We start from the raw sequence: 16,236 nt of genomic DNA, 5'->3' as shown, positions 1-16,236 counted from the left end.
AGCTTAAAATGTTTCCAACTCTAAAAGAAATAAACATTAAATTATTTCCAAACTTAAAACTAAAGTTTTCATTAGTAACTATCAAAACATTTGCTTTAACTTACATTTTTAGCTTGTGATCTAACTTATTCAAAAATTTCAGATTCAGTCGGATTCGGATCCGGGTATTTTTTCAAATTGAGATCCGGCCGGATCTGGATCTAAAAAGGCAATATCCAGCCAAATCCGGATAGTTGGATCCGGTAGATCTCTAGAAGCAAGTTCAAAATATTTTATAATAAAGGTTTAAAAATATCATCCTTTTGCTAATAGTAAAAGTTGCCTATTTTAAGTTTATTTCGTTATATAAAGTAAACTTAAGTTTTGCAGATATTTAAAAAAAGATATTCGCGTGTTTTGAATACTTATTTGAAGAGTGTAAAGTTAGCTTGGTAACGTTTTTCAAGAATTTTAAAAAATGTCCAAACTTTAGATCCAATTATTTTCCTTATCTTAAAAGCTAAATATTTTTTATTTATTTTAGAGAGCGGTCTTTTGTCTTTAATATACAAAAAAATCCATTGGACTGGGGTTTGACTTATAGTGTGAGTCCCCTTAGAAAAAATGAGTTTTTTTATCAATTTTTACTTAACTCGAATTTAAAAAAAAAAAATTTTTTTTTATTTAATATTCATATTTATTAGCAAATAAATTCTGTACAACACTTTTTTTTTCCAACTGTTAATATTTTGTACTATTTAGCCTTATTCTAGATTTCCTAATTCCGAAATAAGGCCAAATAAAACAAAATATTAACAACTAAATAAAAATTGTTTGACATTATTCACATGTAAATATTTAAAAAGAAGAATTTAATTTAACTTATTTTTTTGTTCCGGAATTAGGAATTCTAGAATAAGGCTAAATAGTACAAAATATTAACAGTTGAAAAAAAAAGTGTTATGTAAAATTTATTTGCTAATAAATATGAATATTAAATGAAATTTTTTTTTTTAATTCGAGCTAAGTAAAAATTGATAAAAAAAACTCTTTTTTTAATAAGGGGCCCTACACTAAAAATCAAGCCCCAATCGAATAGATTCTTTTTGAATATTAAAAACAAAGGACCGCTCTCTAAAATAAAAAAAAGCTTTTAAGTTTTTATTTAGCTATTAAGATAAGGAAAATAATTGGATCTAAAGTTTGGACATTTTAAAAAATATATATTCAAGCTAACTTCACACTCGTACTTATTTGCTAATTTTTTTTTAAATTTAATTGAACGTATAACTCTTATTAAATTTACATACAATTCATTTTTAACGATTGGTCTTTCTTTTTGTAGATATTTTTTTTTATTTAGATTAGCCAAAAAAAAAAGACAAAGTAGTTAAATTTTTATTCTAAAAATCTAGCTTTTTTTTTGTTTATTTATACAAAACAAACAAGTTTCCAAAAAGTATAATGGAGCTTATTACAGTACTTATTCAGCACAGTACTTCTTGTTTGGATTAAATAAAAACATCTAAAATACTTTTATTTTTATGACTTAAAAATCCAACTATTTTTGTTTGTTCTATATAAAACAAACAAGTTCTTAAAGTTTAAATGAAGCTTACAACTTTTAAGATAATAAACAACTTAAACTACCTACAGGTAATAATATCTGTTAATGAAAAAAGTTTATATAAAAAATGTAGATATTTTCAACTTTTGAAAAACTAAAAAGCAAAGTTTAGTCAGACTTAGCTTTCAATACACATAATTTACGTAATAAGCAAAATTTATTTAAGAATTCCTCGTTTGCAAAATTATCTATAAAAAACAATATCTTACTTCAAGAAATGTTAATCTAAATTAATAAACTTTTTCTACAATTATGAAATGAAGTCAAATCAGAATTAGTTTAAATATACAAAATTGAGAAAATAAAGCAAAATCTATGTAATGGTTCACAATATGCAAACTAACAAAACTAATTTTTTAAAAAATAACTTTATAGCATTAATATCTAATCATTAATAAAAAGGCATTCAAGTAGACCAAGGCAATTTTGGTTCAATTCTTTTTTGTAAAAATAAGTGTTTGTGATGCCATAAAAGGAAATTTAAACTTAAATGTTATGAAAACACAAAAAAAAAAACATATAGAAGCTGGTTTTAAAAACATAAAAAGCGAATTTCAAAAAAAATCATGAAAAACTTTCATAAAAAAACAAAAACAGCTTAACAACCTTTCTGTAAACTTCATATTAAAAAAACTATTTCATTTAAAATAAATGCATGAAACTTGTAATTTGAATACAAGTGATACAAGTTTAAAATAATATTTGTTTATCATCTTATTTATTTGCAAATCATTTAAAAAAATTTTAAATATACTTTTATTTTGTTGTAAAACTTGAATGTATTTGCTTTAAAAAACGAGACGAGACTGTTGATAAATAATAATGGCAAATTTGTATTTTCCTTACATAAAGAAAATTTTTGTACTCTCCAACTTTTACTAGAAACATATCAAAATTGAATTTCAAAAGTAGTAAAAATCAATTTATAGTTTAATTAAAAATCTACAAAAAGAAATTAAGCTGTAAAATAAAATACTTGAGGTTACAAAAATCATTTTAAAGAAATATACATTACAAATTCATAGTTTATTTAGTATTTACACCGTTTCTACTTTTCATCAGTCATTATCAAAAACAAAAATGTGTAAAATAACTAAAAATTAGTGTTAAACAAATAAATATATAATACAGAATAAGTAATAAGATATATACAAACAGTAATTTGATAGGGACGATGGCCTCGCTTTCATACAATCTAAATCTCCGAGAGAACAGCAGAAAAAGAAAACAAAGCATTGATGCGACATCATGTTAGGTAATAACCAAAAAATCACTAAACGACTAAACCACTGTTTACATATTAAGTGATATTAGGAACTAATGTAATATGGTTTTATTACTTACGGTATTAATGATTTTGTAAATAAGAATTAAAATGTAACAAAATTGAGTTGTGTTATAGTAGCTCAACACTAATTTTCAAACTTCTACACCTGGCTTATTAACACATGTTGTTCCCTCTTAATTTCAGGTTGTGTAAAATGTTTTAATCTAACATAAAAGTCCATAAGTTAGGAATAGCTTAATTGTTTATTGTGATCTTAACTGGCTAAAGTTGGCTAAAGTAAAAAAAGTCCTATAATTTCCGCATGAGTAACTACAATAACAGTAGCTTGGCTAATGTTGGCTAAAGTAAAACTTGGCTAATTTTGGCTAAAGTATAAATTGTAATAAAAATGTAATCCATTAATAATAAACAAACAAAATATAAACTTTAACGAAAAAAAGCGTAAAAAGCTGAGCAATTTATTTAAACTTATATAATAGGTTATCAATAAAAATATAAACGTTATCGAAAAAACAACAACTTTTATAAGCTTAGCATTAAAACGCTGTTCGACTCTTACATAAGTTATAAAAAAAATCAAATATCATTCGAATATAAGTTTCATTTAAAATAATAAGTATAAATTATAATAAGTTTCCGCCAATCTAGCTTTAAAGTTCTTTAAAATTGTTTGCTGTAACTAAATAAAAATATTTGTTGCGCTATAAGTTTATTATACTAAAAATTTTATTATAAAACTTGAATTATAAATTAAATACCACAATTGCTATAGCGTCAAAATCTTAAAAGTTGAAAAAGTTACATTTTGTCATACTTTACGGAAACTCGTTAAAAAATTTGCTTATAAAAATAAAAGGTAACTTTGTTTTTAACATATCTTCTACAATTTCGCTTAAATAACTCTAAAAATTAAAAAACATAATCTTTAATAGTTTATGAATAATCATAATTAATTTTATATCTTATTCTCGAAAATTACACAAGTTACAGTCTATCATAGTTTTACGAAACTTCTTCAAAATGTTTGCTTTTAAAAGTAAGTGTTGTCCTAACTTTTCACTTATCTTCTACAATTATGCTTAAAAACCTATAAAACTTTGCAAGCGTAATCTTTAATTATATATTAAAATTCATTTTTAATATTATGTCTCTATCTCAAATATAAATTAATTTACAGCGTTTCAAGTGTAACTTTGCTTACATAAAAAACTTAGCTTAAAACAGTTTTCTTAAGTTTTACTGTTTTAAAAGTAAAAGTTGTTCTTTTTTTTTAACATATATTCTACAATTTCGCTTAAATAACTCTAAAACTTTGCAAGCATAATACTGAAATATATATTAAAATTTATTTTGAATATTATGTCTCTATCTGAAATATAAATTAAGTTACAGCGTTTTCAAATGTAACTTTGCTTACATAAAAAAAAATTAATTGAGTTAAAAAGTGAATGTTGTTTTTGTAAAATATTTACAAAAAAGTCTAAACAATAAAACAAAAACTTTAGAAAATATGCTTATTTATGCTTATTAAAAAAAAAGTTGATAATAACTTGAAAAAAAAATGTACTGTCTATATCTTGAAAATCAAGCAATTTACAGTCAATCATAACTTACGAAAATTCTTCAAAAATCTTTGCCTTAAAAAGTAAATGTTGTTCTTGTAAAACATTTACAAAAAAGTTTAATGCACAAAAACAAACACTCCAGTAACAATGTTTCTTTCTTCACTAAACAAACAGGCTGATAATAACTTGAAAAAATTAACTTAGAATTTACAATGCAACAATTTTTTTTTTTTTTTTTTTAAAGTACGAATCTATTTCTAATAATCTATTTGCACATTTGATAAATCCACTTTTTAATCTTTGGTTTACTCTTTAAGAATAAGCAGTTGATATGAAACCAACGTCTACATTCTTTTCTTTCACAGAAGATTTTAAATTAATTTAATTAAACAAAAAATACTTTAAAATACTAAACACTTTATAATTAACAAATCATATACCCAAATATCGTATCTTGACTTTTTAATTTTTTTTTCCTCGTCTACAGTTTTTTTTTCCGCATTGAAAACAAACATTACCATCTTTTAGTGTGTTCGACGGTCAACTGCAAAGTAGAATGTCGAAGGAAATTTCTTTTCTATACTTTGTTGAGTTTTGGAAAAGTTTTATTTGCTTTGTCTCTCGTTTTTCAATAGTTGCTCAGCATACTAAAATAAAAAGTTGTTAGTCTAACACAAAGTTTGTATATGACTTCAAAATTGGTAGAACACTTACTTTAAGTATTGCTAATTGAGCGTCGTTAAGCTTGTCCCATAGGCAAATATTCTTGATTATACGCTTTGTAGCTTATCTTTTCCATGCATGCTAGCTGTGCTATATATTTTATTCTTTCTTTGTCATGGCCTTCTTTTTTATAAGGATTCAGCACAGTAAAAAACGTCTTACTTTTGTTGACATACTGTAAAATTTTGCAAAACTCATGTCTAATTCTTATTTAGCTATTAATTTAATTTTAAGATAATTTAATTTAAGATAAATATATACATTTTAATGAACTTTTAATGACTTAAAACTAATTTTAGTATTCTTGCTCTCACCAGAAGGATTATCTTTTTGGCCATCAGCATCCCTTTAAGCTCTTACTCTTTTAGGCTGCTCAATATATTCTTGTTGACCAATTGATTTTCATTAGCAGCTAACACACATGAATCTAAAATATGTATAATGCAATGATAATTATAAAAAATTAATATATAATAAACTCTTTGATATAGATTGCAATTATATTTTACCTGAATTTTTAAAATTTTTTAGAAAAAATTCTGTAACCGTCGCCGTCATTTTGCTGTTTTTTTTTATTGTTTGAAAATCAAAGTGCCTCAGTAAAGTTTCTGTTTCCAAGTTCACGCTAGCAATCACTGCAGATGCTTCGCACTTCCACAAGTGCTCTCTCTAAAAATAAAGCTTAATTTTTGACTGAGCTTCTAATTTTTTATTTATGACTACTTACGTCGTTGAATGTTTGACACAACTTTGATCCATTTGATTTGTTTTCTTCTAGACTATTTAGCTCAGCCTCTTTTAGCTATAATTTTTTTGCTGTTTTATCTGTGTTATTTAAAAAAGTTTTAAACTAAAATATGTTTTATTCGTTCAACTAAGCACGTGGTCTTGATTCCAGTATGACTAAATAGGTTTAGCACTTGTGTTAGTTTTTTTTAAGCAGAAGGTAATACCGTCTTCTGCTATTGCTGGGTGGTCAGCTTCAAGCACTTCTTCCTCACGTCATTTTCATCGAATACTTTATGATTCCGTTTGTAAATCGTTTCGTTGTATCTAGAGTACTAAGAATCTAAAAACCCCAAACAAATACCATTATAGCGGTTTTATTGTTGAAACTAACAAAGTTTTTTTGCGCTATTTACACATATCAGTATACATAATCTGTAAAAGAGATGTAAGTACTTAGAGATTAAAAAAATTACTTAAAAATGCAGTTAATTATTTTAAACTAATCGTTAATCGAAAAGTTATATAGGTTTTCAAGCGAAATTTGTTAAGGTATGTAAAAAACAAGAACAACGTTTACTTCTAAAACAGTAAAAGTTAAGAAAACTGTGTTTTAAGCTAAGTTTTTTATGTAAGCAAAGTTACATTTGAAAACGCTGTAACTTAATTTATATTTCAGATAGAGACATAATATTAAAAATTAATTTTAATATATAATTCAAGATTATGCTTGCAAAGTTTTATAGGTTTTTAAGCATAATTATAGAAGATAAGTGAAAAGTTAGGACAACACTTACTTTTAAAAGCAAACATTTTAAAGAAGTTTCGTAAAACTATGATAGACTGTAACTTGTGTAATTTTCGAGAATAATATATATAAAATTAATTATGATTATTCATAAACTATTAAAGATTATATTTTTTTAATTTTTAGAGTTATTTAAGCGAAATTGTAGAAGAAATGTTAAAAACAAAGTTACCTTTTATTTTTATAAGCAAATCTTTTAACGATTTTCCGTAAAGTATGACAAACTGTAACTTTTTCAACTTTTAAGATTTTGACGCTATAGCAATTGTGGTATTTTATGTATAATTCAAGTTTTATAATAAAATTTTTAGTATAATAAACTTATAGCGCAACAAATATTTTTATTCAGTTACAGCGAACAATTTTAAAGAATTTAAAAGCTAGATTGGCGTAAACTTATTATAATTTATACTTGTTATTTTAAATGAAACTTATATTCGAATGATATTTGATTTTTTTTATAACTTATGTAAGAGTCGAACAGCGTTTTAATGCTAAGCTTAAAAAAGTTGTTTTTTTTTCGATAACGTTTATATTTTTATTGATAACCTATTTTATAAGTTTAAATAAATTGTTTAGCTTTTTACGCTTTTTTTCGCTAAAGTTTATATTTTGTTTGTTTATTATTAATGGATTACATTTTTATTACAATTTATACTTTAGCCAACATTAGCCAAGTTTTACTTTAGCCAACATTAGCCAAGCTACTGTTATTGTAGTTACTCATGCGTAAATTATAGGACTTTTTTACTTTAGCCAGTTAAGATCACAATTAATTGTTTTGATATTTTCCTAACATTTTTTCCTTAAATAGCTTTCAATATTTTATTTTTGTAAATAAAAAAAGTACTGATTTTCATATAATGAAATTATTTTATAAATTTTACTAGTTATTTAAATGTAAATTACACTTATGTTAATTTATTAGTTATTTTGATATTATAGTTTGAAATATTTTTAGAACTTGATTATTACTTTCAATAAAATCTAGAAATATTTTAAGTATAGAGCAAATCCTGTTTACTTGAAATGTCATCTGTTAAAGAAGGTTATCTTTTAAAGTTCTGTAAGTGATTTTTTTAAATACTTAAAAATATTGTGTAAAATATACTTCTATAATTTTTAAGTTAAGTCATTCCTAAGAAGTGAAATATACCACTTTAGAGTTTCTTTTTTGTTAGAAATTTGACAACAAACATGTTTTCAATTCAAATTTATGGTTGTCAAAATACAAATTCAAAATGGCTGTTCTTTTAATTTTAAGTATCTATTTACTTTATAGATACTTTATTTAATAAAGTATCTATCATTTTACAAGCATTTTTATCAATGGTTATATTGTAAACTTCTATGAAAGCCATTGGTTGTAAAATTGAGTTGAGTTTTAACATATTCTATAAGTTTTTTTTTAAGTTTTTGTTTTAAAGTAAACTATTAAATATATATATACTCATGTATAATGGTTGGTCAAATCAATAGTTTTAATTTTTCTCATTTTAAACTTAATCATACTTAACTTTTATCAATTCATATTTATTATTTCTCCTACAGTTTTTTGATTCAGGTAGTTTGTAACATATATAATATTATCAGCAAGTATACATATATGTTTTAAGTACATGTCTGTTTGTAATCTGTAAATTTTTATTTTTAAAAGTATTTTTCGTTATATCCTTCAATGATTATTAAAAAAAATTAAATCTGAACTAATTGAAATTTTTTTTTGTACCTTATCAAAAATTAAACAGTATAATAATTATATATATATTATCTTGTAATTGAAACTGTTCTTTACAGGGTTGCTGAAAAACCTAGAATCCTGAAAAAACCTGGAATTTGACAATTTAGGCCAAAAAAATATTTTAAATACCTGGAATTTGAGAAATTTTGAAAAAAAAGCATAAATTTTGGACTAAAATCACTAAAAAATTTCTAATTAAAAAAAAATATTATATGTAAAATAATGAAATCTTGATTTGACACAACAAATATGTCATGGAGATAATTTTTTGTTATTATTAATGTTTTTATAGAAATAATATAAAGTACCTTTATAGTATCTTTTCAATGTTGTTATACTATTAAAAACAGTCTTTTACCTTAAATTTTAATTAGAAATATACCCAAAAACTTGTTTTTTGAAAACCTAGAAGAAATTTCTCAAAAACCTTTGGCTACCCTGTATAAATGACAATTGTTTTAATTGTATTTTATTAAAAATAAAAGTTTTTTTTTCTAATATGACATAACATCAGTAATACTTCATTTTTTAGCTCCTGGTGTCATTAAATATTGGAAGCAAAGATATTTCATTTTGAAAAGTGATGGTTATCTAAATATCTATGATCAACCAAGAGGAAGTCTGCTAAAAAAAGTGAATGTTTCTCAGCAAACAACTTTACTGCAAGTTGGTTTCTAAACCTTAAACAAATGCTAAACTACTTAGTTACGTATGATGTATAAAGTATGAAACTTAATTATAAGTTTTTTTATCAGAAACTTAAGCGTTCTCATATAATATTTTTTATAGCAAAAATTATTTTGATAGCTGTTAAAAATATAAATTTACTAAATACTATTTTAATAAATAAAAACTGTTAAAGTTTGTTATGTTTTCAAAAGGTTTTACTTATATAAAATTAATGGTTGTTACTATTAAATGAAAAGTATTCAATTTTTCTTCAGATACTCATACCATAAAGCTTTTTAATTCATGTTTTCTTTTATTTTAAAATGACATAAATTTTGTTTTCTTAAATTAAACATCTTCTAAATGGTAAATGGGATACCTTTATTTAGTTAAAATTTGCTACAGGTTAATTTTTAAAATAAATATTGTTTCTGTGATTTGGTATAAACTACGTTATATATTCAGGAACAATTGTTTAATAAAAACTTTTATTTTAAAAAAAGTAAAATTAACACCATGAGTGTCAAAGCATCAAATAAATTGTTGACTATTATATAAGAGCTGAAGTATGGTCAATATATCACTTTTTATAGAACATAAAAACTTTATACAAGTAAATGGACTGCAATTTTCTTTGAAATTAGAACTTCTCTGAAAAACATTTATATGCTTTTTTAATCGAACATATCTCAAATTTTTACTAAACGTTTCTCAAATTATTGGTCTTCAAGGTAGCTGAAATCTGTGCACAGTATACTAGAATAAAATAGTTTTGTGCACCCCAAGCTCAACTCCTCAAAAATGAAGTAACTATTTTTAAAGTTTACTGTAATACCTAGTGTAAGTTTAGAAACACCCCTCAAATATGCCTAAGACCGTTTTTTGCTCTTTATTAGAATTTATAGAAATTTCTAAAGTAACTTCTGATAGAAAAAACGCCTTGAAAAATATTTACTTGTCATAAATGTAAATTCTTATATAAGTAAATTGCTGTGCATATTATGATAAAAACTGGCTTAAGACGCAAACTAGCCTAACAACTTCAATTGCCTTTTTTACTTTATATACAGCAGCTAACATTGATTTATATCAAATATCACTTTTTGTTGTACTTGACTTAGTAGTATCCTAAAAAAGAGAGTTTTAGTGCAAGCTTTTCTTAATTTAAATTTATAGTCAATTCTAATTTATCTATGTATTGATAATTTTATTTTAGTATATTATAAATTTTAATATGTATTTTATTCTTAAATTGATAAAACAAGTAATTTTCATAATGAAATATTTAACCAGTTTTTCTTCAATATGAAAATAATTACTATTATACTGAAGTTGTTCCAAAAATTAATTTCAATATTTTTATAATGAGCAATTACTTAACTCATTTAAGTGAAGGTTGTCTGAGTTCAAATAAAAAACATTTATTTTTGTTAAAGTTATTTGTCTTATACATTTATTATAGCTGTGTTTTTCAGCACTATAAATAATTTTGCTATATAAAGATAACTATATGTTTTTATAGATGGGTGCAGGTATTCAGGCCAAGATTCCTGCACTGCCAAACAATCATCATACTGTTGACTGTGTCTTTATGCTTGGTACTAAAGGAAAGAAGTATCTTTTCCTTGCAAATTCTAGACCTGAGTTTGAGTGAGTTTTTAAATTTCAATATTTTTTTATAAAAATGAATTCAACCAATAATTTTTAAATAATAATAATTATGTTTATTTATAGTTATTTTCTGTCACTAAAGTAAATACCTTGATATTAAATACATGTTTATCTCGAGAACTATTCAATAGGTTCATTGACTATATTAAAAACTCATTTTTCATTCTCATGCTAATACTGTATGTTTACACATGCTCCTTTAAAAAAAATTGGTATACCAATAAGAGTGTTCATTTAAGTTTAATAAATAATTAATTAAAAGTTTTATTTAAAGATTTTGACAGCTGTACTTAAATTATTTAAATTTAAATTGTATTAGCTTTGAGCATTAAGGGCATAGGGGGGGGTAAACACCCTTTTTTGGTTTTTGATCTTATTTTATATAGTTTTTACTAAGCTACAAGATGCTTTTTACAGATTTTAAAAATTCAAAATAATATTTTAGATATAGCCGGTCAAAGTCGGAGGCTACAATAGGATCCTTATGGGAGGCGCAAACTAAAACGGCAAATAACTAGAAATCACTAAAAATCTATCTCCTCCTACATTTTTTGAGATAACTACCTCAAATTTTCAGGAAATGTTCCTTGCAATATTAAGAAAATTCTGTCGGAACAGAATTTAAAAAAATTTAAAAATAAAAATTTTATAATAAAAAAACTAAAAAAAAACTGTTTTTTTTGTTTATTTTTTTTATAAATTTTTTTTTTTTCAATTTTTTAAAAATTCCTTCCGACAGAATTTTCTAAATATATCAAGGAATGTTTCCTAAAAGTTTGAGGTAGTTATCTCAAAAAACGTAGGAGAAGATAGATTTTTAGTGAAATAGTCTATTTTTGCCGTTTTAGTTTGCGCCTTCCATAAGAAACCTATTGTTGCCTTTGACTTTGACCGGCTATATCTCAAAAATTATTTTGAATTTTCAAAATCTGTAAAAAGCATCTTGTAACTTAGTAAAAACTATATAAAATAAGATCAAAAACCAAAAAAGGGTGTTTACCCCCCCCTATGCCCTTAAAAAGTTTAGTTGTTTGAAGGGAAGCATTTTTAACTTTTTTTGGGTACTCTAGATAGTTTTTTTATACATTTAATCTTAAATCAAAGCAATCTTGATTTTTATTAAACATATGAAAATTTAAATTATAATTTAGCATGTTCATTACTTTTTCTATTAGTAAAGATGATTTAAACAAGGTTTAGCAAACTTAGCAACTAAATTACCGATAATCAGTTATTTTTTATCAGGTATTTATAATCAAGTATAAAACATATCAAGATGTTTTAAATATTTTTATACCTTGTACAGTTATTTTACTAAAAATTTTAGCAGCAAAACTGTATTTGAATACTTAATTTTAATACATGAATATGTGTAAAACGGTTTTTAACTACTGTACAAAAGTATTATTATTTTACTTAAACTAACTACCAGAACTATTCTGCTTTTTCTTTATCTAAATGAAAGTTATTAAAACTTAATCAGTTTTATTATAAAAAACAATACTTTCAATGAATTTAAGATACAGAACTTATGAATTTTTTTCAAAGGGGTGTTAAGAACCTACATAACTAAGTGTTTCGTCTAATTTAGGAAAATAAACATAAGTCAGTGCTCTAAATATTTAAGACAAAAGACTAGTTCTTTTTCGGATACAGCATGAGCTTATTTTTTAAATTAAAATACCCTTTGGTTTATATCTTCAATCTTTTGCTAGTGTTTTTATATTTTACCTCCAGAGAAATGATCAACTATAAACCTTATTTTATTTCTTTCTTTGACTACTATAGTTTTTAAAGGTTGCCCACTTATTTAAAGTTGTCCCCAATTATGTTAATTACAATTTATTACCCATTGACTAATTAAAATCATCAAAAAACAAGTTTCTTTTTGGGAAACTTTAAGTTTAATAAAAGGGTAACTTATTTGTTGTGTTTTTAAACAATCATTTAGTGTTTTGAAAACTTCATTAACACAGCAAATAATTTTGACTTGTTTTATTAAACTAACTTGATATAGCATTATGTTTGAAATTTAGCTAGTGACATACTAGATGAGGTGACAAATAAGCTAAACCACACTAAATACACATCTGCAACTATGTATATTAGTTTTTTTTGGAATATCATTCAATTAAAAGTGCAGGTTATAATCTTTTTAGTAATGTATGTACAGTGTATAACTATAATCAATATTTTTTTTTGTAAGAACTGAGTAAAAAAAACAGTAGTAAGTATTTGTTTTTAGCCACATTCAGTTTTGAAATCATTTATAAACTTAAGTGCAGATTTAAGTGCAGTGAAATCATTAAACATTTTAATCAAGTTCAAGAATCGGCAGTCTTTTGCAAGTTTAGGCTAATTATACTCAGAAAAATGAAAAACATTGCAAGGAATAATTTTTTTTTGCAGGGCAGCAGTTGTTTTAAAATAATTGTATTAATCACTATTTAAATACTATTTTTAATTAAATTTTCTTAAAATATGCTATAATACAGGGTTGCCACTTTACCTGAAAAAACCTGGAATTTGACAATTTAGGCTAAAATGACCTGGAAAAACCTGGAATTTGAGAAATTTTGAAAAAACCTGGAATTTTGATCAAAAAACCTGAAATAAACCTGGAATTTTTAATAATTTTAACTTTTTCAGTTGTAAGATTTTGATTTGACACAAAAAATCTATCATATAATTAAGATTTTTTGTCTTCATCAAAAAATTTTTTATTAAAAAACACATTTAAAGTAACTTTACAGTATCTTTTCAATATTTTTATACTATTTAACACAGTTTCTTAAACAGAAATTAACTTAAAACTAAAAATAGACCCAAAAATGTGTACTTTTAAAAACCTGGAAAAAATTTTGAAAAAACAAGTGGCAACCCTGTATAATAGAGCACTATTAATCAGTAAACATTAAATTAAGAGCATAATTGGAAGTTTTTACCATAAAAAAAATTCTTTCTGTTGTTGAAAAAAAGTAATTTTTTGGCCAAAATTTACCTTGCGAGATTTTTGTTTTACGGGCTGCAATTTGCCAACCCCTGATCTAATAGAATTTTAAAACTTAGTTTTAAGTTGTAAACTGCACAAATGTTTATATATTTAAGATTGAGGTGTGCCGTGCAATATAAAATCAGCTAATACAAATATTTTCAGGGTTGCCACACACTTTGGATAACTCAGCATAGTTTAATATTCTTTGAAAATCACGCCAACTAAGGCTATTTTAATGATTTATATAAATTTCAGACTAGTTTTTATGACTTAGTTCAATTTTTAGCACACAGTAGTGCTTTTCAAATAATTAACCTTGTATATTTGCTTTAAAGAATTTATTTTAAGTTTAGAAGGAATTTTTTTTTTTTAGGATGTCTAGCATGTAAAAGACTTATTACAATAAATATGATCAGTCAAATTTAAAATTTGCCGACCCTAAATGTAATAAAAAGTTCATCACAGTTTTTTAAGCTATAAAACAACTTATTAATTCTTTTTTTACTTATATGATTTTGAATTTAATAGAATATGGACTTTGAATTTAATATATTGCAATTTTTTAAAGTTCTTGGATGCAAGCAATCAACCAACACAGAAACCAAGCAATGCCACACTCAGCCCAACCTTCATATCCTCCGCAACAATCGTATCCTCAACAGCCCTCATATCCTCCACAACCCTCATATCCAGCACAACCCTCCTATCCAGCACAGTCTTCGTATCCTCCGCAGCCCATGTATCCCAGTACTTCTCAACCACAGCCTGCTACTAATCCCAGCAATCTTGGATTTGAAAATTTGACCTTAGGTGCCGGAAACTACAGTGGATCGGCCGCATATCCCCCTCAGCAACCGTATCCTCCTGGCAATGTTCCGTATGCGCCTCCACCACAGCCTTACCCCAACCAGCAACACCATTACCCCCAGCAGCCTGCTTACGGGCAACCTGCTTACGGTTACCAGCAACCACCACCCGCCCAATACCAAGCATACCATCAGCAACAGCCTCACAGCAGCCATTCGTCTGGAGGCCTGGGTGCCATGGGAGCCCTCGGAGGTCTTGGAGCGTTAGGAGCCGTGGTTGGGAAGAAGGGAAAAAAGCACAAGAAGGCACTTGGTGGCGCTGCAGCCGTGCTTGCTGGTGGCTACGCGCTGAAGAAGGCGAGCAAGTTCGGGGGAAGCTGGGGATCTTGGAGCTCGGGTAGCTTTGGAAGTTTTGGCAGCTTCGGAAGTGGGTGCAGCTGGGGAAGCTAAATTTCAAGTTTAGATGGTTTTCCTTCTCACACATGCTTTTGTAATTTTTTTGTTGTCTACTGTATAAGTATGATTTTGTTTACTCATTTGCTTGGATTGTGCTTTTTTAAAATATACGTAAATTTGTATCGATACTAAATAGTAAATAAGTTGTATTGTTTGCTAAAGTTTTTGAAAGCTTAATTTTAGGTTTTTCCTATTTTAATTCCAATGAAATGACCTCAAGCAACTTACACAATTTCTAAACTTTGAGCTTTATATTTAAATCATGTTTTTTGCCTACACAAAGTTATTGCACTATAAAATATTACACATAAATCTTATTTATTGCAGTCGTAGTTAATACTGACCACTTTAAGAGACTAACTTTTAGTTATTTTTTAAATTATCTTGATACTATAACTTCATTGCATTCTAATTAAGCTCAAAGTACAGAAGCATTTTTTTGTCCGAAAATATAAATATTTTATTTTAAGCAATATTTCATAGCTTTTACAATAATGTCAGTGTTTGTAAGATTGTAACTTGAACTTAAAATAAGCACAATTAGCTTAAACAAAGTTTTTTAGCACTTGTTAATATATCATAAAAATTCAAAGTTTCTTAACTCAATGTAGTATGTATCTTTCTTTTTACAAAATTATAATTCGTATAAGATCTATTTTTATTATATTAATTCGTATTACATTTATTTTTTTCGAATAAGTGCTGAAATTATGTTATTTATACACTTCTAAACAATGTAATAATTTTGTTCAGTAGAAATTTTAATTTAAAGATGTTATTCTAAAATTCATTTTGTTATATTAAACAGCGTTTTACTTTGTTCTTAGTTCTGACTAAATTGTTTAAATGTTTTGTGTTGTTTCTTCAATTGTAATATAACATTCCTATACATCCTTTGTATTATATAATATTCAAGTATAAATATTCATATCTTATTGTACACTAATCTATGACGTTTTTAGTGATGTAAAGATTATGAAAGAATAAAAGCTTTTGGTACTTAAAATAAGGAATGAAATTAGAATTAATTTTATAATTTCAGGAAAAAATGGTATAAAAGATATTTGTTACACCACTTTATGGCAATAGGTATTTTTTGTTAATGTTATCTTAAACTTTACTAACTAAGCTGAGTTTATCTGAGTTTTCAAGACATTTTGTTTAAAATGTAGTTAGAATTTT

At 25.2% G+C, this 16,236-nt stretch overlaps 1 protein-coding gene across 1 annotated transcript; it reads left to right on the top strand.

Moving 5' to 3' along the window:
• The first annotated feature begins 7,679 nt into the window (after window positions 1-7,679).
• LOC145834567 (uncharacterized) lies at window positions 7,680-15,584 on the top strand. The gene is made up of 4 exons (XM_082942022.1): window positions 7,680-7,782; window positions 8,990-9,123; window positions 10,649-10,776; window positions 14,361-15,584. Exons 1-4 carry the CDS (start codon window positions 7,746-7,748, stop codon window positions 15,046-15,048), a joined length of 987 nt encoding a protein of 328 aa, XP_082798148.1. The 5' UTR covers window positions 7,680-7,745; the 3' UTR covers window positions 15,049-15,584.
• Window positions 15,585-16,236: the final 652 nt, after the last annotated feature.

This window comes from Thalia democratica, chromosome 4 (assembly GCF_965202585.1).
Source record: "Thalia democratica chromosome 4, ktThaDemo2.hap1.1, whole genome shotgun sequence".
NCBI lineage: Eukaryota > Metazoa > Chordata > Thaliacea > Salpida > Salpidae > Thalia > Thalia democratica.
Note: the sequence above shows the minus strand (reverse complement) of the source record. Positions and strands in the feature narration are given on the sequence as shown.

What these genes read in the sequence shown, in the direction of transcription:
- LOC145834567 (XM_082942022.1), top strand. Translation starts at nt 7,746, where the DNA reads ATGTCATCTGTTAAAGAAGGTTATCTTTTAAAGTTCT. An exon ending in AGGTTATCTTTTAAAGTTCT is followed by an intron (nt 7,783 to 8,989) that starts GTAAGTGATTTT and finishes TTCATTTTTTAG; the next exon opens with CTCCTGGTGTCATTAAATAT. An exon ending in AGCAAACAACTTTACTGCAA is followed by an intron (nt 9,124 to 10,648) that starts GTTGGTTTCTAA and finishes ATGTTTTTATAG; the next exon opens with ATGGGTGCAGGTATTCAGGC.